Source organism: Petromyzon marinus, chromosome 11 (assembly GCF_048934315.1).
Source record: "Petromyzon marinus isolate PM22_M1 ecotype Great Lakes invasive population chromosome 11, UKy_Petmar_22M1.pri1.0, whole genome shotgun sequence".
NCBI classification, from domain to species: domain Eukaryota; kingdom Metazoa; phylum Chordata; class Hyperoartia; order Petromyzontiformes; family Petromyzontidae; genus Petromyzon; species Petromyzon marinus.
Genome location: NC_133677.1, coordinates 4,037,347 through 4,060,219, shown reverse-complemented (window position 1 = coordinate 4,060,219; position 22,873 = coordinate 4,037,347). Strand labels below are relative to the sequence as shown.

Genomic DNA, 22,873 nt, shown 5'->3' with positions numbered 1-22,873 from the left:
TTGTGACCCAAAGAAGCATGTTTTAATTCGCGTATGTTACCCGCAGTGACACACTTGCACAACTATAAATACATGAACACCCACGTAGCATCGGTGTTTAATGCTAACTTTCCTTTTATTGTTGTCGCAGATCCAAGCCGTTGCAAAACAAAAAGTGAAATTACAGAGTTTGAGACAAATCAACTAATTGTTCAGTCACTTTAGATACGTTTGCAAATACAGTTACCGTACGTATAGAAGTCTGGCAAACGAAACGGAAAAACCAACAATTTTAAATGTATTTCTTTTAGAATATACAATACGAACAATTCATGCTAGCATGTACAGCAGAGCTAAAATATAATGTAATCCACTTCTAAACATCTGAACGTAAGACAGCATAATTCTCCTAGTTTGTATGGGTTTACGGACAGCTTTAGTGTAAACCACCTTGGCTTTGCTATTATTCATGTAATCATGCCCTCACAGCCAGCACTGCAATCGAGATGCTACGGTTGATCAACAGAGACATCAAAGATCATTTGCAGTGGAGAAAAGGATCGTCATTATGCATACGCCATCTCCAAACGAATTGATAACCGTACACATCAAATGGAAAATGCTTCATTTAGGCTGAAGCGTTGGTTAATGCAAATCATCATGCTATAGCAGGCATTGCGAAACATTTTTGTTTAAAGGGAAATGCCCAGTGTGGCTTATATTTTTCTCGTTATTAGATTTTCCACTGGTATACATCGGAAATTCATTTTTGCATTGAAATTAATCAAAAGCCCCGATGATATACAGAACGTGATTAAGTGGTTTCTTGCCAAATTGAGTGTGAGGTGGGAACCAATCTCCCCATTTACAGCCCTCACTTAACCAGAGGTGGGAATTTCACATTTCTCATTCAGGGACGAGGTCCCGCCCAAGGACACCCACTGTTGACTTGCCCATAAGGTAGTCCAGAACTAAATCAGATCCCGCAGGGATGGATGATTGAAACGCCACACCGTATAGTGTACACATCAATCGCGTTAAACTGAATTCAATCCGATTCATACTTAACCACTTTATACTTGGCATCAGAAATCTGCGTTTGCACTTTCATCCAAAATAAACTGTAAGGTTGTGTACTATAGGGACCCAGCAGTATTTATGTATCCGTTCCTCAACATTAAGATGCAATTGAAAATGTGTATTCAAATTGTACATTTAAAACAGTACATATGGACAAGAATGACCGACTTTGCAACAAAGCTACTATAATGTAAATATGTATTCGCTACGTGTGTATGTGTAGCCTGTTTCAAGCTGGCCTTGTCAAACAGCATTATCATCGCAATTACAAAAAGAAATATCATTACAAGTGTAAATCTAGATAACTTGTGAAATATGATAGAGTTCAACCCAAAATATGTATATGTAACAAACGTTTGCAATTTCCAAAGTAAATTCAACACACTCAGGTATAATTAAACGAGTTTTTTTTTTACACGTGCTGCAAACTTCTAAATGAAATTATTCAAAGGCCTTAAACAGCAAGATAAACACCCTTCTTTGTTTGCATGCTTGTCTAACGACAGCATAGTGCGAGCGTGCGGTGCTCCAGATAAGTTGCATGCCGGGCATTTTTTTACGGTTACAAAAAATACGTATTAATTATGCATTATAACAAATAATCTGCATCGCAAACTTTGCACACGCACTTTGAACTCGCGTGACAGAAAGGAGGAGCGGTCATGTGATCCTTGGGTTCCTTGAAGAGACGTTCGGTAACTTACCCGGGCTAAACTGCACTTACGCAGTTTTCATTCATTTTGGAGTAAAAAAAAATAATAACTGAGGATTCCTTTCTTTCTTCCTCCGTATTGTGGGCTGTTATCGTAAGACCAAATTGAAGTACAAGGGCAAAGCAACAAAAAAACACTTCAGTGAGCATACAAGGTTCTACTTCACGCGTAACCCCATAAGTGAGCATTAAAGATTCTACTTTTTAACATTTCAAAATTTAAGGGGAAATTACTCGGAGATCCACAACCTTATCTGGAGCGCTGGCGGTGCTGATCTTATTTTAAAAGGCTTTGGAATCAGACAGACAACGCATTAGAGTAAAGGTCGAATGTAGCACAGAGCTCGCATACCGTAAGCGAGGAACTTAAGTAAAAAATCGCCTTAATAAATTGTCCACTGGCTGAGCGAGCAGGCACCCATCCTCTTTCTATTACACGCATTCAGCAAATCTCCTTCTCTATTTGTCAAAATCTGCACGAGCGTTATTGCAATAACTCAGAGCTGCTCTGCTTTCGGACTGCTTTACTGTGGTTTGTGCCATAATCTGCCCGACATCTGCCGTGTCATACTGAATTGCCCTTCAAGCCAATCATGGACCAAGCTAAAAAAAAGCGACGTTTTACACCGATGTTAACGTGTATTTTGTTTAAATATGTATGTGCACAGTTTAGAATGTACGCGTTGTGTCGAGATGATTTTGATCCCGTTATATTTTAAGCTGACCGATATGTAAGAATGTGTGTCTGTGTATATATACCGGGACTTACGCACATACGTAAATAAATTACTCAATAAAAACGGTGACAATCGCGTAAGTCAATGCGTTCCTCGACTGGTAGTAGGTGCTGTGCAGTACGACGCATTGTATATGCTCATACCTAGCTTTTTCTACCACAGGTATGTACACGGACTAGTGTTATCTATAATAAATATGGTGTACTATATCACCAGCAATATTTAAATATTTCAATAGTACATATACGAAAAACAAGTCCTCGTGTCCTAAGCATCCGGATTAATGAATGTTTTCCAGTGCAGGAACTGTATTTAAGTGCTTTGTTTATGGAAAACAAAACCCAAAACCAACATAAAAATTTTCAGTAATTCCTCTGTTAAATTGTTACGCACGGGTGCCACTTTAATGTGAGTTTTACGCACCTCGAAAAAAAGCGAAGACACACCCGTTAAATCTACGTCCTATCTAAAACGTCGCAGCTCTCTTTCACAAGGTTACATCTCGACGCCACGCATCTACATAATGTATGCCCCATTACCGCCCCCCCCCTCCCCCATTAAAGCAGCGGAGAGACGGTGGCAACTTTACTTCATTGGCCACATGAGCTCGAGCCACCTTCACATTGGTCACAGTTGGGCACTGGTCGGGGCCTCGTGCCGATGACACGCGCACCCCCCCTCCCCTTATTCTCCCTTTCTCACTCGTCTCGCAACACTGACGGTAGCACCGACTGCCGGCGAGAGCGGCGAAGGGAACGCCGTTGTCGGATTCAGACTCGGCCGTTCGGGTGGCTCAACGTTGAGCCGCGTTGCGTGGCGGATGAAGCCGCGCCCGTGTTTCCCCACAAACGCTGCCACAAACGTCGAGACGTCCACTCCTTATCAGACCGACCGCCAAGGCAGCGCCGGTGCCACGGGACCGCAACCCACGTTAGCCCCGCAATTTGGTCTGGATCCAAAAGTCGGCCACAAAGAGGTGGTGCGGAAAACGCGGCTCGGGACGTGTTCGCGAGGAAATCGTTTGGGAGGCCGGTAGAATTCGCCCGTGCGATGGCATCCCGCCTCTGTCCAGTCACATTTCTAAGACACCATGACCCTGCTCCTGACCGCAAATGTTCCCTGTGCTAGGAGGTGTGTGGCTGCAAGGTGATTAAGGTTTATGCGCTTGATGTTGTTTTCGCATTGACAGTCAATTTGAAAACAATAGTGCATGGAAGAATGAATCCTTCCATTCTTATTTGGCCACATCTTTACATAATATTTAGTGCAGGGCATTCGAAACTTCACCACTGACTTTCCCATTTTCTCCATCCGCCTGCGGGTCACGACGACTCCATCTTCACATTCACGAGGACAGCGTTGCTTTTTGAGCCGATTTGGCTTTATCGGCTACAGCTTCGCGCAGAATTGCAAACGTAAAGACAAAAGATCGAGCCGTGAAATGGATCCTCTCGGTCCCATTGCCTGCAGCCTTCACTTGGGCTTAACGCCATTAGTGTGTGCTGTTGGCAAGATAATGTGCCGTCTAATACAATAGCCTTAACCAGAAGAAATGTATAAGCTCTATAACAATTGAAGGAATATGAATTTCTTCACAATAGAATGAACACTGGCAAAAAAAGAGTATGACTAAGTAAATTAATTTGGAAGTGTACATGCATAACTCATTAAATTTTCTTCAAAATGACACAATGCTCATTAGAAGTCCGAATGAACGGGTTCTTCTGTTAGTAGTTCAAATATATTTTATATAGCTACAGGTCTTTTTAATATATATAAAGTAAAGGCATCCAAGCTGATGTTCCATTAAGGAGGAAAGAGGAAAATAATAAGTGTGACATCAACCCAGTGTTACGTGTACAAATGTTAAAAGTTAACACATACAAATGAACTCCAAGGTACGAAACAATGTAGCCATTTAAAATTATCTTAAGTATCGTTATAATACACCTTGATGAGAATCCACTGGTGACCTGTACAATTTGCTAAATTTTGAACAGTCCATCAAAGACGTGTGTGGTTGCCCCTCTTTCTCTCTAAAAGTGGATTTTCTCCATGCATCTCATTTCGAGCCGGATTGTTTTCGCAAATTCAAAAGAGCCTAAGCCTCCTCTTCATCTCGTTCTTCTTCCACAGGGGCAGGCGATCAAACTCTTGTATGCTCATCCCAAACAGCCGGTAGAATTCTTCTGGAGACAAGTGGCGCTGAGGCGACATCGAGGGGGGGGGGACACACGGTTACTTAACAAACAAAAAAACATTAATAAAAACGGACTGTTGACAAATAGGGGTGGGAACAATGCATTGACCATCCTTGTTTCTGAACCCCATGATACAGTCACAGAATGACCCGTCTGATACGTATGCCACGCGCGACGAATTGAGATCGCCCGTGCAGCCGCGAGTTGCGGCACCTGCCATTCACCGCAACTTTGAAAAATGGAATCAACGCTCGAGTTCAATTGCAACCCCGAAGTGCGACAATTCAGCGAATCGCAGGGAGGAGAACGGTTCCACCTCTCGTGACAATTGTACCGGTGTACAACTGCAGTGGCATAGCGCTGGCTGCTGGCAAAAAAGGGGATCTGCGGCGTACGGCAGTCCTGACGTCAGCAGGCCACGATATACACGAGAGGAGCATCAAGGGGAAAGGTCACAGAAGGGGCCCACCCGGAACCCGCTGGTAGGTTCCAGAAAGGGGGCGTGGCCGGGGCGGAGCCAGGCCACGCTGAGAGTATAAGAGGGGCCCCTGTGGGGGACCTCGGGGCTGTTGCTGGAGTTGGGATCCCCGTCGTGCTGCTCAAGTTCGTCGCCATATTTTTGTAGTTTTTTGTTTATTTTATTTTTATTAATTTGAACCTATTTGCGTGACTTTACCGAAAGACCCAAATAATATGTTCAATTACAGTTAGCCCATGTAATTGAAATACAATTGCTACTGAGAAGCAATTTGGTATTAATATCCAAACTCCCAAATTAACCGAATGACCCGTAATGTCTCCAACCCCATCAGATCTCAGAAGCTAAGCAAATTTCAGCCTGCGTAAAGCATGGATGGGTGCCTACCATGCACACCAGGTTGCCATGGGTGGCTACGGAGCTGTGGCGCTACCATGGCGATCAGAAAACGACAGTGCAGTACAGCTCGTCGTTGTACTACGCTTCTATGCTCCGACACCCGCGCTCCCCACCTCCTCAAACCCGCACTGACGTGCGTGGCGAAGTAACTCGAGGGGAAGGCACTCATCCAGCAGTGGACACGTGCATTTAAATTCCCAACTATATGAGGTAAGACGGCACCTTCCCATAAAAAAAACATACATTCTCTATGCGATTTAACACGTAGGCTTTCGCGACCAATATTATTCATAAAGGTTTTTGGGTGAGATCGCGTTATTTATAAATGTGTCGTAACCCTCCACCACCCGACACGGCCAAACAGTAAAAAATGTGTCACGTTTACTAAGGACAAATAGTTCACAACTTTAACCCACCGGTGTGTTGAAGAGTGAATCAGAATGGCTACAATAATACTCAAATTAACAGAGCACGGAATGACAAATCACGATCGCAAGGCAACACTGCTGAAAGTGATCAGATTGTTAAAACAATTAAAATTCCATATATCTCAGGAGTAACTGACAAATTAGCCCGTGTTTTTCAAAAGCAAAACATTATAGTAAGATTTGGTACAGTACACAACATTCAAAACCTAGTATCTTACACTAAAGACGACTTACCTACATTATTATTAACAGAAGGTGTATATCGGATTAACTGTTTATGTGGCAGATGCTATATTGGACAGACGGGATGTAACATCAGCATGAGACGAAAAGAACACCAAAGAAATATTCAATTATCTCAAACACAACTGTCGGCAGTGGCAGAACATGTTTGTCAACAAGGACACTCAATTGATTTTGATAACGTTGAAGTGTTGTGTCAAACTAATTATTACTGGCAAAGACTAATTAGAGAATCCATTGAAATTGAGAGAAATAGAAATAACTTTAATCGCACTGACAGCTACAGGCTTAGTGCGGCTTGGAAGCGTATTGTTAAATAATACATACTACAATTCCTTATAGGGGAAACACATACTAATTAACGGATTACTAACGTAGCATATAATCACAATAACACACATTACAACTAATTACTAATCTACAACTCATTACTAATCATAACCATTGACTGATTACCAATCGATTATATAATTACAATACCCCCCCCTCCGCCTCAAATCACTGCACCGGAATGAGTTAAATGATGACGTCACCCTGCTGCTCTATTTAAGACCGGGAGCAAGTGAGGGCTTTACCATTCTCGCGAATTGCCCGATGATGCTGGATGTAATTACCAGCGAAACGTCGTACTCAAATTGAAAATGATGTTGATTCACTCTTCAACACACCGGTGGGCTAAAGCAGTGAACTATTTGTCCTTTGTAAACGTGACACATTTTTTACTGTTTGGCCGTGTCGGGTGGTGGAGGGTTACGACACATTTACAAATAACGCGATCTAACCCAAAAACCTTTATTATGAATTCTCTATGCGAGCTAACTGAGCCGGGGCAGTCAAGAATGGTACAACTGAACATCGATTGAATGACAAAATAAATTCACCCGCACGTGGTGTGCCGCACGTGGTGTGCCGCACGTGGTGTGCCGCACGTGGTGTGCCGCACGTGGTGTGCCGCACGTGGTGTGCCGCCACGTGGTGTGCCGCACGTGGTGTGCCGCACGTGGTGTGCCGCACGTGGTGTGCCGCACGTGGCGTGCCGCACGTGGTGTGCCGCCACTCACCTCTAGAGTGGTCCTGTCCACGGCGCGCGGTAGTTTGCTTCGTCCGCGAGTCGTAACGATCAGTATCTCGTACGGGTATATCTGCGGGAGCGTGCACTGGAATCAGCTTGGAAATACCAGGCACCGCGCTCTATCCACTGCTTAGGATAAGGCTGAAAGGTAACGCGTAGTGGATGAATGAAGTATGTCGCCTTCGTCAGACATGATAAATTCCACTGCTGGATGAAGGCCTCCCCCCCCTCCCCCCGCCCCCAAGCCATCGCCATCTCTCACAATCCCGCAATGCAATAATCCACCTAGCCCTCTGCACAATGGCTGATTTTTAATCGCTCCATTTCCTTGCATGGATGTCCACTGGGGCACATATGCAGTATGTAGTGCGTTAACATTTGGCATTATCCCTAGTAGCACTGCCTTCTTCAATATACCCTTTTTTATTAAAGCCTTGTAAATTTAAAGTATTCGTGACCACATAATACCCATTCAGTCATATTGTACCATTCTCAACAAGCACCTTAAATTGACGAGTGATACTTTAACCACCTCGCACAGTTACAAAGGCGGGTCTCACTCGATAACATATTTGTTCTTCGAGGAATGACGAAGTTTAAATGGGTTTATTTCAGCAGGCCAAGTGATGTTCAAACTCCCTGCTGACATGAGTAAACTGCTGCCAGTAATAGCCTCATGGAGGCAATGTGAGGAATTTTTACAGCGAAATCCCCTGCAGAGAGACGGTGCCCACGCTAACACAACCAAGAAGGGGAGCCCCATAAGCCATCCATTTGAACTAATCAGGGACAGAGTTATGGGATTTTTCCCTTCCCATGCTCTCCCAATAGCTGTCTCCTCCTTCTCTTTTGCCGGGGTTATTCAAGCTCCGTTCCTTGCGACCTACGAGGGGTGCGTCTTGCCGAGCTAACAAATGTACCTCGTTTGAAGCATACATGCTCGTTGCACGCTGTCGCACCCGATGATTGCTAAACATCCCACACACGTAAGGTATCGCAGCGTGTTGGGAATTTCTTCTCTCAAAGCTTTCACCATGCGCTACCGAGGGCGTCATCGAAGTTTGCTTCGAAAGATGCCCGCAGTGGTGATATGGCAGCTCCCTCGCATGGTATCCAGGTCGTGGGTTCGATCCTGACTTTGATGTCTGTATATTTGGAGTTTCCATGTTCTCCCCATGGTCGCGTGGATTTTTACTCTGGGTCCTCCGGTTTTCCCTCCACATTTAGAAACATGCGTTGGTCAATTTGCACTTGAAAAGCCACTTCGTTGAGCTATCATCTGTGGCCGGGTCGCTTCTGAAAAAGACCTGCATATAGCTCAGTGTGCCTTACCTGGTAAAATGAAAATAAATATCTGAAATAGCAGTGCGTGGTGAGAAGAAACGCTCAACAGGCAGCCCATCTCCAGAAAAACCACACTTGCATGGCTGACGATGCCGACGGTAATGATGATGACAACGATGAATTTTCGCAATACCTTTGGCTCCAGAATGTTTGGCATAGACACGCCTTTCTCCATTCGGGACGCCCGTGTTCCACCGCCCGCAGCAGGCTGTGGCACAAAGCGGAAGGCTCTTTGCGGCGGCTCGCACATGACACTCGTGTGCGTGTGTACGGTGTGTGTACGCACGCGCACACACACCGTGCGCACACGTGAGTGTTGCGCGCGTGTGCCCACACCGTGCGCACGCGACGCTCGCGTGCACGAGCGTACACGCAATGCGCACGCGACGGTCGTGGCATAAATCCACTGCGGCCCCGCGCTAAATTATTTTTCCCACACTAACTTCGAACAGCTTTCTCGAAGTGCGGTCGTATATAAACAAGGCATTCCCACAGCGCTATAATAGAATGAAGATGTGACCGCCAATGTAATTGGCACTGATTACGCTCGGGCGTTATGGGGGCAACAGCAAAGAGCGTACTGCAGTGTGGCAAGACCAATTCGCATATTCGCAGCAGCTGGCTACGGTTTATTTTACCACATTTTCACATCTCTGATTAGCACGGTTGGCTACGTACGCTGTGGAAGAAGTTCAACATGCATACAACAACGTGTCGATAAAGAAATAAGTTATGAGTTAAAATAAAAGCACCACGAACCGTCATAGCCTCCTCTATTGTCGATGGTGGCACCTGGCAAATAGTAATGATCGAGAAAAACAACATCAGAAAATCTCGCCGCACCCAGACGCTAAACAGTGCAGCCTTTAAGTGGCCTACCAACAATTCCCCATTCTGATCACGCGAATCTCAACCGAGCACCAAGTTATTAGTACAGAAACGCACTATGCATTATGGGAAAAAAGCATATACAAGCAGAACTCCGTTCTCTGTCGCTACAAATAAATACAAATGTGTTTCAGTCCATCGGCCTCTTGGCTTTCAAGACCGATGCAATCCGGCGACGTTTGTTAAAGCAAGCACACAATGGATCAGTTTTGACCTTCTGGGTCTCACCGGCAGTCACATTTATGCGGGTTGGCCAGGTGTTGCTAGGCAAATGCCGCAGCCCGATTGTCGAGACACAGGCGGCCCTTGCCGTCGTACCCCGCAAGCCATTAAACTGCGCTAATGGGACGAATGGCACTAGGGCGTGGGCCCTGTGAAGCGTTGCCGCACACGGTCACGGCACGTATATATTTTTTTTAGAAAACACAAGACGCCCCGCAATGTGGCAAAGCCGTCACAACATCTGACAGCGCCGCCATCAAAAGTGACCGGCCGGTTCGATTGGCAGTAGTGGCATTACAGTACTGTACGAGCATTTGCATTTCCTTTCCATCATAAACATTTAACGTTATACATTAAATGACACCAAAGACGACTGGTATGTGCCGGAGAACATTATGGTAATGACACATAAAATAATCGGATGAAACATGAAATAGGAAAGGGGATTGTTATGTTATTATTCGTATATGTTTTACTCGATTGATTTTAAAGATTCTGCGCTGTTTAATCAATGGCACTTATAGAATGTGTCATATATGCTTTGCAAGGGTAACCAAATGATTAAAATTTTTATCTTGACTCAAGCAATACTGTATTTTTTTGTGTTTGCAAAGTACTGTATCCCTAAGTTAAAGGGAAGTGTCCCCTTACCTGGCAATCTACATGGAAGGAGATGAGAAGGGAAATCAAACCAAACACAACGAAAAGGAACAAAGGACAGGAAAACAAAACAACAAAAAACAAATGAGAGGCAGTTAGTGAGAGTTGCTTGGTCTCTCGAAAAACCGCGACAATACTCGTGAATCTACTACATCATTATGAGACCTCCTTTGCCAGAAACAAGATTTAGGAATAGGTTTTACCCTATTAACTGGCACAAAAACTGACACCTTTATTCAAGGCGTCATGTTTTCAATAACCACAACACAAGCAGTCAAAATGGTCCAACACCAATGGAGACTAAGGGCTCTAAGAAAAGCTGTCTCGGGTGTGGACCAATCAAATTCAAGGACCGTGCATATTATTATCAGAGTTGTCTTTTTTTGTTTGCATTTTGACTGCTTGTGTTGTGGTTATTGCAAACATGATGCCTTGAATAAAGGTGTCAGTTTTTGTGCCAGTTAAAAGGGTAAAACCTATTCCTAAATCTACTACATCTGCAAGTACATTTTAATCCATTCTTTACGGTGCTCTGATCCAACGCCTACGATTCCCGCGTACACCGACACGCACTGACCAGCGTGGTGAAGGAAGGTTGAACATAACCCTCACGATCCGCGTGGTGTGCGGAGACCCTCATCCAGCGGTGGATTGACAAAAGGGCTCTGCGTGTACATTTCCACGAGCAGCATTGTACTCGAGTTCAAAGCGCGGCGATGCACGGCTTTTCAAAAGGTGGCCAACGTTTTTTTAATTGCTTTTTCTATAAATTCAGAGAATTGTTGGTAAATTGCAAGGTTGTTTTTTTGTTGTTGTTGTGCAGCGTGAAACGAATTAAATATTTACGTTCCTAAATTCTGCGACTTGCGTTTGCGACAAGAGTCCACCAAAGGCGTACACGAGGCGGATGGGAGGCGGGCGGGTGTACCCGTTGTGTGGAATGTTTTTCATGTAACACAGAATGTGCACACGCAACGATGCATTTTCAACAAATGGACACTTCTCAATGCATCAAACGACGAAATGTAAACCACCGATTTCCTCCAACACAAGCACACGCGGAGTAAGTTATCCAGCACATGCAACAGTACTCACCTTTTTCAGGTCAAATAATCATAACATACGCAATTATATTTATTTAAACATAGACTGCATTGTAACCATTTATTTTAAAGGACACGATAACATCCATTCGGTGTGTTAGAATGATAACAGTAATACTAATTCTAATTTGCAACACGTTACCGAGCCATTACAGGATAAACGCCTTCCCACGGCATGTCGAGTGTGGGGGAGGGGTGTTTGACCATACTTCACCACGCTGGTCAGTATGGGTAGGCGAAGGTGTTGGTTGGGGCAGGGAGAGCTGTACCTGGTCAGATATCACTCACCAATGACGCTAGCCACATCTGGGAATATTACTCGGGTGTGTCAGGTTCAAAGCGCATTGTGCTCACCACTGGATCACCCACTTGGTTCACAGTAATGCAATCCTTTTTAAAATGCCACCATATCTGGGATATATTCACGTGGAATAGGAGTTTTAATGACAAGGTCAACCTTAAAACACAATTTAAATTCAACAGCAATTTACAAGACATTTCACTACGTCAGACGTGACTAAGGGAAATTAACGACGTTGGGGGAAATTGTGAAGCACGGAGCAGATGACGTCAACTGGATCACGACGGATTCTCAGATTTACTCTTGAACGAGGCTGCGTCACTTGTTGCTGCGTGGAAAACGGATGCCTCTGTGCAAAACAAACATGATGAAAAGAAAAGGTAATACGTGCGGTGTTATCATCGAATGCCTCTCGTCTCACCTCGGGGATCTTGGTAACAGTTTCCATGGACGTGATGGAAATCTGTCGACTGGGGCTGTAGGAGCAAATGAGCATAAGGCACGGGACACGTTAATTTACCAAATGATACGTTTCTGTACAAAAAAGAGGGGCTACTAATTGTGGTTCCAATAAAGGAAATTTAAACAGAAAATGTTTGACAATCGCATACGTTCAATTCTCAACAGTCCCTCAAATTCCTCATGTCCATCGGCTAATTGCGGTGAAGATAACGGTATCCTTTGGGGTCAGCAGGAAGTGGCAAAGGAAATAGCCAAACTGTGCGGAGTGTAAAAATAAAACCGAGATGAGGGCATTCATTATAGTTCCATTAATTGTAGTTCCAGGCTAGAGCCAATAGTTTTTTTTCCCCGTTTCCTGAATTACATGAGCAGTCTGACCTTTGGCAGACACTCCATGATAAACGGCCGCGGTGCGTGCACTCCTCGTGCATGCCAGTAATGAGTGTTTATCATTCCCGAGTGCCTCATTTAGGCTGGCGTAGCCCCCCCCCCCACTACAAAAAGCATTGTCCGAGGCCGCGGCTTTCAACTTTGTATTTTTTGCGATGCCACCCCCTCTGTATCGCCGGCCCCTGCCAGCGTCGTTGCGGCCCTGCTGTTTGTTGTTGTGCAGTGAAACCAAAGAAAGCGTTTTTTCAAAACGCAAACCAAAATCAAGAGCACAACATGAAAGTTGAACTAATGTCCTTACCCGCTGCAGCCCATTCCTTCCATAACCTGGAAGGGAAGAAGACTTGGATGGAGACCCTGCACACAGCAGCGGAGTGCATGTTAGTTTAGGCACTCATAAAAACGACCACTACTCGTGGCCAGCAGGGCCTGCACATTAAACCAATGAAGACTCTCCCTGGGCCTGCACATTAAACCAATGAAGACTCTCCCTGGGCCTGCACATTAAACCAACAAAGACTCTCTCTGGGCCTGCACAATAAACCAACGAAGACTCTCTCTGGGCCTGCACATTAAACCAACAAAGACTCTCCCTGGGCCTGCACATTAAACCAATGAAGACTCTCCCTGGGCCTGCACATTAAACCAACGAAGACTCTCACTGGGTCTGCAATTTAAATAAACGAATACTCTATCTGGGCCTGCACATTAAACCAATGAAGACTCTCTCTGGGCCTGCACATTAAACCAATGAAGACTCTCCCTGGGCCTGCACATTAAACCAATGAAGACTCTCCCTGGGCCTGCACATTAAACCAACGAAGACTCTCACTGGGTCTGCAATTTAAATAAACGAATACTCTATCTGGGCCTGCACATTAAACCAATGAAGACTCTCTCTGGGCCTGCACATTAAACCAATGAAGACTCTCCCTGGGCCTGCACATTAAACCAATGAATACTCTCCCTGGGCCTGCACATTAAACCAATGAAGACTCTCTCTGGGCCTGCACATTAAACCAACAAAGACTCTCTCTGGGCCTGCATATTAAACCAACGAAGACTCTCCCTGGGCCTGCACATTAAACCAACAAAGACTCTCTCTGGGCCTGCACATTAAACCAACAAAGACTCTCTCTGGGCCTGCACATTAAACCAACGAAGACTCTCTCTGGGCCTGCACACTAAACCAATGAAGACTCTCTCTGGGCCTGCACATTAAACCAACGAAGACTCCCCCTGGGCCTGCACATTAAACCAATGAAGACTCTCCCTGGGCCTGCACATTAAACCAACAAAGACTCTCTCTGGGCCTGCACATTAAACCAACGAAGACTCTCTCTGGGCCTGCACATTAAACCAACAAAGACTCTCTCTGGGCCTGCACATTATACCAATGAAGACTCTCCCTGGGCCTGCACATTAAACCAACGAAGACTCTCTCTGGGCCTGCACATTAAACCAACAAAGACTCTCTCTGGGCCTGCACATTAAACCAACGAAGATTCTCCCTGGGCCTGCACATTAAACCAACAAATACTCTATTTGGGCCAACACATTAAACCAACGAAGACTGTCTCTGGGCCTGCACATTAAACCAACGAAGACTCTCTCTGGGCCTGCACTTTAAGCCAATGAAGACTCTCTCTGGGCCTGCACATTAAACCAACGAAGACTCTCCCTGGGCCTGCACATTAAACCAACGAGGACTCTCTCTGGGCCTGCACATTAAACCAACGGAGACTCTCCCTGGGCCTCCACATTAAACCAATGAAGACTCTCCCTGGGCCTGCACATTAAACCAACGAAGACTCTCTCTGGGCCTGCACATTAAACCAACAAAGACTCTCTCTGGGCCTGCACTTTAAGCCAATGAAGACTCTCTCTGGGCCTGCACATTAAACCAACGAAGACTCTCTCTGGGCCTGCACATTAAACCAACGAAGACTCTCCCTGGGCCTGCACATTAAACCAATGAAGACTCTCCCTGGGCCTGCACATTAAACCAACGAAGACTCTCTCTGGGCCTGCACATTAAACCAACAAAGACTCTCTCTGGGCCTGCACATTAAACCAATGAAGACTCTCCCTGGGCCTGCACATTAAACCAATGAAGCCTCTCCCTGGGCCTGCACTTTAAACCAATGAAGACTCTCCCTGGGCCTGCGCAATATCAGAATAATTGTTTATACTGGAGGAATTTGATGAGCTATGAAGCTCTTTTTCACAGATGTCCATTAAACCAACGACCAGTCCGAAAACGCGTCGGCAAAAACTGAGTTGTGTTAAAAATATTGTGTTTTTTGTATTTTAACTTACAAATAAAATGTTTTGTTTACGTGAATATTTACTTTTTAGAGACCTGTACTGCAGACTTACAAGCTTTCAGATTTTGCCTTTGGTCATAAAAAAACGGCATAAAGTGTTATTTTTACGATTTAGTTTCAGTCTGTTTTTAGTCATAAAACCTGTATCACTCTTGAGGACCTCTTGATTTCCTTGATATATGTCGAGCTCAGGTTTTAACTATTCTAAATATAAGGTTTCACTGAAACCCTTTCTTCTGAAATGTTGGGGCTTGTAAGTTAATTACATCTGTGTCTGCTGTAAGTGCGATATGTATTATCATGCATCGCCAAGTTTACGCGATAATGAACATCACATTCACTGGTCATGCATATAAAACCGTCTCTAGCTCTCTTCTGTAATGCAATATTTAATTGCAACGTGACACTGAGTTTGGTCGAAGCTTATTCTCAATGTGACAAATCAAGAATGTAATCTGTATTTAGGACTGTGGTGAACTGTGGTGACTGTGGAAACACATGTGCACCAGTTACATGAAACTTATTTCAATCAAAATCATTGATTCTTACACGTCGGTTTCAATGAACATTTGCAATCATAAAATGATATATTCATAGACAAATCGTTGCATTGTTAACCGCTCTTACAGCACAGTGGGTACATGGCTTTGTTCTTACAAACTAAACGTCTTGCATGTTTATATTCTAAGTGCTGGGCATTCATGTAAATGTACTTATGTGTAAAGCACTCCATCAATATGCCTTTGTGCATGTGAAGTGCGCTATTACAAATATTTATTGATTGATTGATAATATTTACCCTGCCTGGTCGCTGTAAAGCAATGGTTCTTAACCTTTAATGCAGCCGTGCACCCCTTTGGTTGTCAACCGTTGAAAACTAAACGTATAATGTTCATAAACACGTAGGTTTGATGAAAAAAAGTAGTTGTACCTACATGCCCCCCAGGTTAAGAACCGCTGCTGTAACGAAATATCACGGGGGTCTGACCATGTCCATGGAGAGTGAAAGACAACTCAACGAGAGCCACACCAGCTGTGTAAAGTAACTTTAAGACGTGCGTGTGTGTGTGTGCAAGTGTACAAACCGCTGCCCGTTGATTGGAAATCGTTCTAAAACTGCATCCAAGAGTCAGCAGTTGCGACCACCATGCCAAAACACGAATGCCCAACCAATGCGAACGGACACGACAGACACGCACTCGGCACGGAGGGCCTGAGGTCAAGACCAGAGTTGTTCAGAGTTACAGACTAGAGCTGAAAAGTAAGGCTAGAACCAAGGTTAAATGTGTATACATTCATGCACATGGTGGAAAGATAAGGGTTAAGGCAATTCTCCCAACAATATACCTCTTTTCCACTAGCCCGTCCGAGCCAAGCCAGCGTGGGCCCTCAATGTAGGCATGGTTTTCCACTGGCTATTTGGCAGAAGTAAACCGTGACGCGCTGGCCAGGGATACATTCTACTTTCACAGAGCACGTGACATGAGTCAGTGCACACCGAGGACGGCGCCACCGCAACGTCTACACGCGTGTCGACACGTACACGGCATGTGACGTCGGTGCATTGGCATGGCGCGGCTCGGCTTCTGCAGTGAGGCAATAAATACATGGGAACTCCTGAGCAGTGCCGGATGATCCTAGTAGCAAAAGGAGCACATGCTATGGGCCCTGCACTTTCAAGGGCCCTACGCTAAATTCTTTCAAGCTAAAAATTCCGGTCCATTGATTCTGCATTGCTCTATTACTATAGTACTATACTGCCTTCAACTTTTATGAACGACTGGGTGTTTAAGGTTAGCGATTTGTCGTATTATCTGGCTGTATAGCAAATGAAAAAATGCAATTACTTTACTATGCAAGTTAAAAATTTGTGTGTTTTAATATTTAAGTGTTTTTTTTTTTATTTAGGGCCCCTTTATAACATATGCTACAGGCCCCGCACTAGCTTAATCCGGGACTGCTCCTGAGTCACGTCGGGCTGGCTCGGCATGGCCCCGGTATGGCTTGATTCTGCAGTGGAAAAGAGTTATAATTGTCTCAGCTAGCCGTGGATAAACAGTGCTCCTTGCCAAAGGGTCAAGACACTGATAAAAAAAAATGTCCCCCCAACAAACAGACATGGTCCTTGGTCCTGCCCATGTATTAATGGTCACGGAGGTGACCTTGTGTTACAGACCCCAGCCGTGGCCCAGAGACAGAAACCTTGGCTTTCATTCCAAAATCATGGTCTTGCTCACAGGTGTGCACGTGAATTAATATCAATGTGAATTGGAAATCCCTCTAAAAGCCAAATACATTCACCCCTAGAAGTGTCAAAATTACGCCGTGGCACGCATTCCAACATTGATGCCATTCTCTTTGTCACATGTGCACAATGCCAGGCCAAAATGTGAAAGGCGCTCTTTCAATTCGTTTTGGATGAGACAACTTCTAGGGTTGATCATATCTTTACCGTTTGCAGCGGATGTGGTCACCACCCATATGACAGCACAGTGAATGACTGATTCACATCTGCGTTACACATTGGCAACACTTCATTTACTCGTCATTTTTGCAACATCAAGGCCTCAGTGTTTATCGGGGGGAAAAAACATTAATTTTAACGTAGATGTCAAAGGTTATGCATTGCAATTAATAGCTTAACGCCCCTGCTGGCGGTAGGGTCTTCAAAAGAGGGAGCTCAAGAGAGCTTCACTGCAGTCATTTAATTGTCCCTAGAATATCCTAATCAGGAAGGGGTTTGTTAGAACATTTACTATTTCCAATGGCATGCTTCACTCGGTCATTGCAAAAGTAAAATTGCAGTTTAAAGCTACTGAATTTGCCATCGAATACGTTTAAAAGGGACACGTGACTGACGAGCAAAAACAAAGTGTTGCCAATCCTTTCCGTCATTTTCCCCGTTGAATAATCAGAGACAAGCACGACATCAATGAATGAAACACAGGCACGCACGCACGCACGCGCACAAGTTAGGACGAGACGTTGATTTTTCATGATAAAGACACAATGCTCCATCATGACCGTGGGTACCTACCCTGCTCCTCAGGGCACAGACTCCTTGATGGAGCTTTCCAAAAAGAGCACCACAAGAACATTGATACAGGCAGATAAAATATGTGGAGCAAGCCGGCCAAAACGTCCAGTTTTTTTTTCCTTTCCTTACCTTTCTCCGATAAAAAATAAAATTCCCGCTCCAAACGATCTATCTTACCGAGCACATTCAATTGTAGTCAAGTCAAAAAAAGAGGTAAAGGTGCGGCCCTGATATTGCTTGCTCACACCACTGTTGTGGGGTTTTGCTATGTCACGGGAGCTCCATCTTGAGGGTATTTGGCCTACCCTTCCACACGGGCCAGACGTCTTGGAAGAGGTGGGAGTGCCCACACTTTATCCCGCCACGCACGACCTGCCGATCGACTAAATGTGGTGATCCAGTGAACCCATTCACATGCGCTGACCGGTAACACCGTGGCAGAAACCCTTCAGTTAAAGTCAGCAGCCAAAAGTTAGTTCGTGTTCAGATGAGCAATGAGGCACGGCTCTTATCTTGTTTACAGCCCTCAGCCAGTGGTGGAATTTCCACAATCCAATGGGGGCAGGGGTGACTTTCCCACAAAGTGGTACAGTAGCTATTTTATCGACCTCAAAGGTAATGATGGGCTGGGTCAGCCCCCCAAAAAAAGGATTTGAACTTGCAACCTTCCAATTGCAAGTTGCAACCTGGCCCAACACGGTATATGTGAATACATCCGATGGGAGTAGAGCAGGTGAGCTATACTGAACCATGCCACGGAACAACCTTGGCTATACCTGTATGGTGCCATCATGTGGCATCACTGAGCCAGGTGAGATAAAGAAGCAAAACCATCAGGAGGGCTGAGTGAAGAGATGCACGTACGTTACAAACCTTTTTTTGACATATATCCTTGTCCGCTTATACACGAATAACTAGAATCACCTAATATCCATTTAATGTTTTCCGTAAACTAATTTTGCAATTGCCCTCTGATCAGTCGAAAAATAATCTGCCCGAGCCGACTTGCGACCGCTTGGTAAGGCCTTATATGTGCGTGTCTACGTCGAACCTCTTTCGCACCATACGTAGCCAACCTCGCTAATTGCAGGTGCAGGGGAAGGACAACAAACTAAACACATCCAGCAGCAGTGGCTCCGATCCACAGCTGATGACGACGACGACGACGAAGCCGTGTGAGCAATGCAACGCCTTACACGCATGCACGGGGGAGTCGAAGAGCGTGCGCTGCGAGGGCTCGCTGGAAGCGGAGGGCGTGCGTGACGACGACCGCGGGTCCAGCTCTCGCTGGTTCTCCATCTCCTCCCGCAGGATCATCCGCCCGAGGCCCGACTGCACCTGCCGACGGCCGCGGGGCGGAGCGGGGGACGCGACGCGGGTCACCCGACGCGGCGTCCGGGTGAATGCCAAGCGGGGTTGTGCGTGCGGTGTGGCCATCGGAGTATGCAGGCGGTGCAATTGCACCGGGTAAGGGGGGGGGGGGGGTGGGGGCTGTGGGGCCAAATGGGCACCGCAGGTACCGGGTGAAGTTGAAAAAGAACAATGGACAACAGGGGGTGGCCCCCATTGCATTGCTTGCAGCAGGGCGTGTATGCCAACCACGTGTTCTTATTTGGAGAGTAATATTGGCGCGTCCAACGATGCTGTCCAATTGATAGAATACCGCGTTGTCGTTGGTCATTGACGATAGTGATTACCGTTGTTGTTGTTGTTGTTTTCCTCATAGTGATTACCGTCAACATCAGCCACGATCCATCTCAGTAAACATGGCCGGTATAAAAAAAAAGATAAATAAAAGGACACCATTTGTTTTTTTCAACGTAACACCGATCCTTATCTGCGTTTTATTTTTTGGAGTTGAAATAATTTCTGAATCGGGATTCGTTTTTTTTTCACGGAAAGTTATTTTTTAAAACTCCCGGTGCTATATAAAAAAAAAAACTCACAGTGCGGAGTGCACTACCTTGCTCATCTCCTGCTCGTGAACGACTCGACGCCGCCTTGACTCGTCCTCCTCCTCCTCCTCGTGCATGGTCCTGTTCTTCCGCCACTCTGTCCCCACCCAACACCGTCCACCCCCCCCCCACCACCAACGGAGAAGCAATCACAGACTTGGAATGAGGGTAAAAAGCATTTCTGTGTCCCCGACATACAAATTAAAGTCATGCCGTGAGTCAGTCGGCCTATTTTCTTTCCAGCGTCGGTTATGTCCGGCAGCGTTTGTTGCACCCAGAAGATTGTGGAGCGGTTTAGACCTTCTGGGTATCATCGGCAGAGTCAGCCTTTGTTACAAAAACGAATTCTGCTGGGTTGCCAGATGTTATTGGCATGAATATTATATCCAAGCTATGGGGGCCCTGGTCAACGCGCTATTTAATCCAGACTCATTATGCATTCATATAAGTAGAACCTCGATCTGGTTTTCCGAATTGATAATATTTTTTACAAATTGAATAATAATGATCCCGTTACATTTTGCACGTGCGTGATGACTGCTAAACATGTCCCACACAATGTAATATACACACGCACATTGGAATCTACACTCCCTTAAATTTTACATGGAATATGTTTATGAATGTTCAAGAACGTGAAGTGTTCAGTGAATTCATTTATATTTGAATGAAGGTAAATTTGTGAACTTTACAGGACATTTTGGTGGGTCATAAGGAGTAGATTTATGGAAATACTGGCTTAGGTGACCAAGTAAGCCCCATGACCATATATAATGCAAACTCTGGCCAGATCAATCGTCTTTTTTGCACCCTTTGAAAGTAATCCACGGTCATTTATATATTTCATTTCACTCATGTGCACGTGTGTTACTCATTAGATACACGATTCAGGACACATTTTTTTTTTAATCGTGAAAATTGTAATGCTTTCTCTACGAATGTATTCTCAGTGCTTCCTTGGGGAGCTTTGCGCTCTGGGCAGCTGCCCGATCTTGCCCACCCCTAAGGCCGGACCTGGTAAAGCCCCAGTGACATCCGAAGAAACGGAGACATAAATTAGTTATGTATGTATGTACACATGGAGCAGAAATAACTGCTGTTGCCATTACGTTTGAACCAGCTCAGGCCTGGTATGTGGAAACATTAACAACTCATATTCTTGAGCAGGAGAAAACTACGGAGCCACCCTGCGAATTCCGCACATTCCAGAAACATGCCCGAAAACGCGTAGGAGTAGGCACTCTAAGAGTAGAAAATAAACATGTTTCATTTGAGCCCTTTTGTTTAGCGGCTTCGTGTTATTTGGGGAGATCTCCGACAGCTGATTTGAAACACAAACCATGCCACAATCTTGTCATTACTCATCGACCTCCAATAACACAGACTCAATCGAGTGTTAGCGTGACTCATAAACCACCTCATCGTGTAAAAGCTAAAATGTATTTAAACGTGACAATTTTTTTTATTTTATCAGGTCAGGCCCACTAAGCTATATAGTTATTTTTCAGAAGCGACCTGGCCACAAATGATTGCTCAACGAAGTGGCTTATCATCACGTGGAAATTAATAGCAGCCAAATACTCTTAACACAAATGTGGAAGGAAAAAAACCGGAAGGACCCGGAGAAAAAATCCATGCGACCACGGGGAGCACACCGTGCAAACTCCAAAATATACAGCAGGCATCGTCAGGGTCGGGATCGCCCCCACGACCTCCTGTATACCGGGCGAGGTAATTAACATCTCGCCACCGTGGCTCCCCCGTTATTCGTCCACGCCCATCAGAGGCATCAATGCCGGGGAAGGCCTCACCGACGGCGGCGAGAGAAGGGGGGCAGGGCCAGTAGTCGGTCTCGATCTTGGCGGGCAGTGCGGGATCCGGGGCGTGCGCCGCCGGGAATTTGGCCGCCTGGATGACGTCCTCCCCGACGACACGACCGCCCGGCCCCGACATCATCGACGACTCTGCGCGCCCAGCGGCGGCAGAATCGGCAGCAGCGGGTAACAGTGACGACGGCTCTAATGTTCCAAGCGTAAGAGTCCAAATTATAATTTTCATTTCTCACAGCTGAAAGTTTTGGTGGAAATTGATTGTGGGCAGAGCTAAATTTAAAGTGATGTTTTAATTCCGCAGCCACCGGTTAATGGACCGAGACCATCAACTCACTGCACTTGGAACAACCCGATTTAATTCGAGGTGCATGCCTGGATTGGAAACCAGGATCTTGGTGATGCCAGCTTAGCAGTCTTAACCTCTGAGCTACCCTGGCCAACCTAGGAGGGGAATTTTCAGATTTCCCTGCGCCAATGAGCTTGCTGAGGCAATTGTGAAAAAGTCTCCACTGCTCGAATGAGTAAAGGGGACGTTGCAATCGCTACTCTCAGCCGATAATCAATAATCAAAATTGTGAAAATTCCACATGGCAATAGCGGAGGCCGGTTTTTCCCCTTAAGGTTATACGAGGCATGGCCATATATTTGATTTATGAGCTGTGGCCAACAAATACTCCCCAAAGCTTTCGTGTTATGTTCTTATAATGGAATATGTCAACTTTACCGTACTGCTTGTAGACGGGCGGCTTCCTGTAAATGTTGGAGCTGTCTTCTGCGCAACGGACCAAAAATATACGGCGAATCAATGAACATCAGTGTATCGTAATAGCGAAATAAACAAATGCAAGGAGCTTAATGACTAACGCCATACTCTTTCATGTATAAAGTTGTTGCCGTATTCTTCAGATTGTAAGTTACACTTCCCCCCCACCCCGTCCCCTGTATTGTTTAAGCGAGAGTTGGGGGGTGTATCCTATGTCCTGGTAGGTGTGAGTGCTTGTGTGAGACTAGCTTTGGATAACT

At 45.3% G+C, this 22,873-nt stretch overlaps 1 protein-coding gene across 18 annotated transcripts in view; it reads right to left on the bottom strand.

The window, feature by feature from the left end:
• The window catches only part of LOC116941326 (actin-binding LIM protein 1-like), a 126,214-nt gene continuing 103,341 nt past the window's right edge, over positions 1 to 22,873 (bottom strand). For 10 of the 18 annotated variants that reach the window (XM_076066319.1, XM_076066311.1, XM_076066320.1 and 7 more), the window contains 11 exons: positions 22,575 to 22,622; positions 21,830 to 22,036; positions 20,027 to 20,115; positions 19,260 to 19,401; positions 18,064 to 18,096; positions 13,001 to 13,056; positions 12,269 to 12,323; positions 9,433 to 9,465; positions 8,807 to 8,881; positions 7,319 to 7,399; positions 1 to 4,713 (listed from right to left, as the gene is read on the bottom strand). In XM_076066319.1, coding sequence (XP_075922434.1) covers positions 4,655 to 4,713; positions 7,319 to 7,399; positions 8,807 to 8,881; positions 9,433 to 9,465; positions 12,269 to 12,323; positions 13,001 to 13,056; positions 18,064 to 18,096; positions 19,260 to 19,401; positions 20,027 to 20,115; positions 21,830 to 22,036; positions 22,575 to 22,622 — 878 coding nt within the window. In that variant the 3' untranslated portion in view covers positions 1 to 4,654. The remainder of the gene's footprint in view (positions 4,714 to 7,318; positions 7,400 to 8,806; positions 8,882 to 9,432; positions 9,466 to 12,268; positions 12,324 to 13,000; positions 13,057 to 18,063; positions 18,097 to 19,259; positions 19,402 to 20,026; positions 20,116 to 21,829; positions 22,037 to 22,574; positions 22,623 to 22,873) is intronic. The other 8 variants (XM_076066309.1, XM_076066316.1, XM_076066315.1 and 5 more) reach the window with 4 other exon arrangements.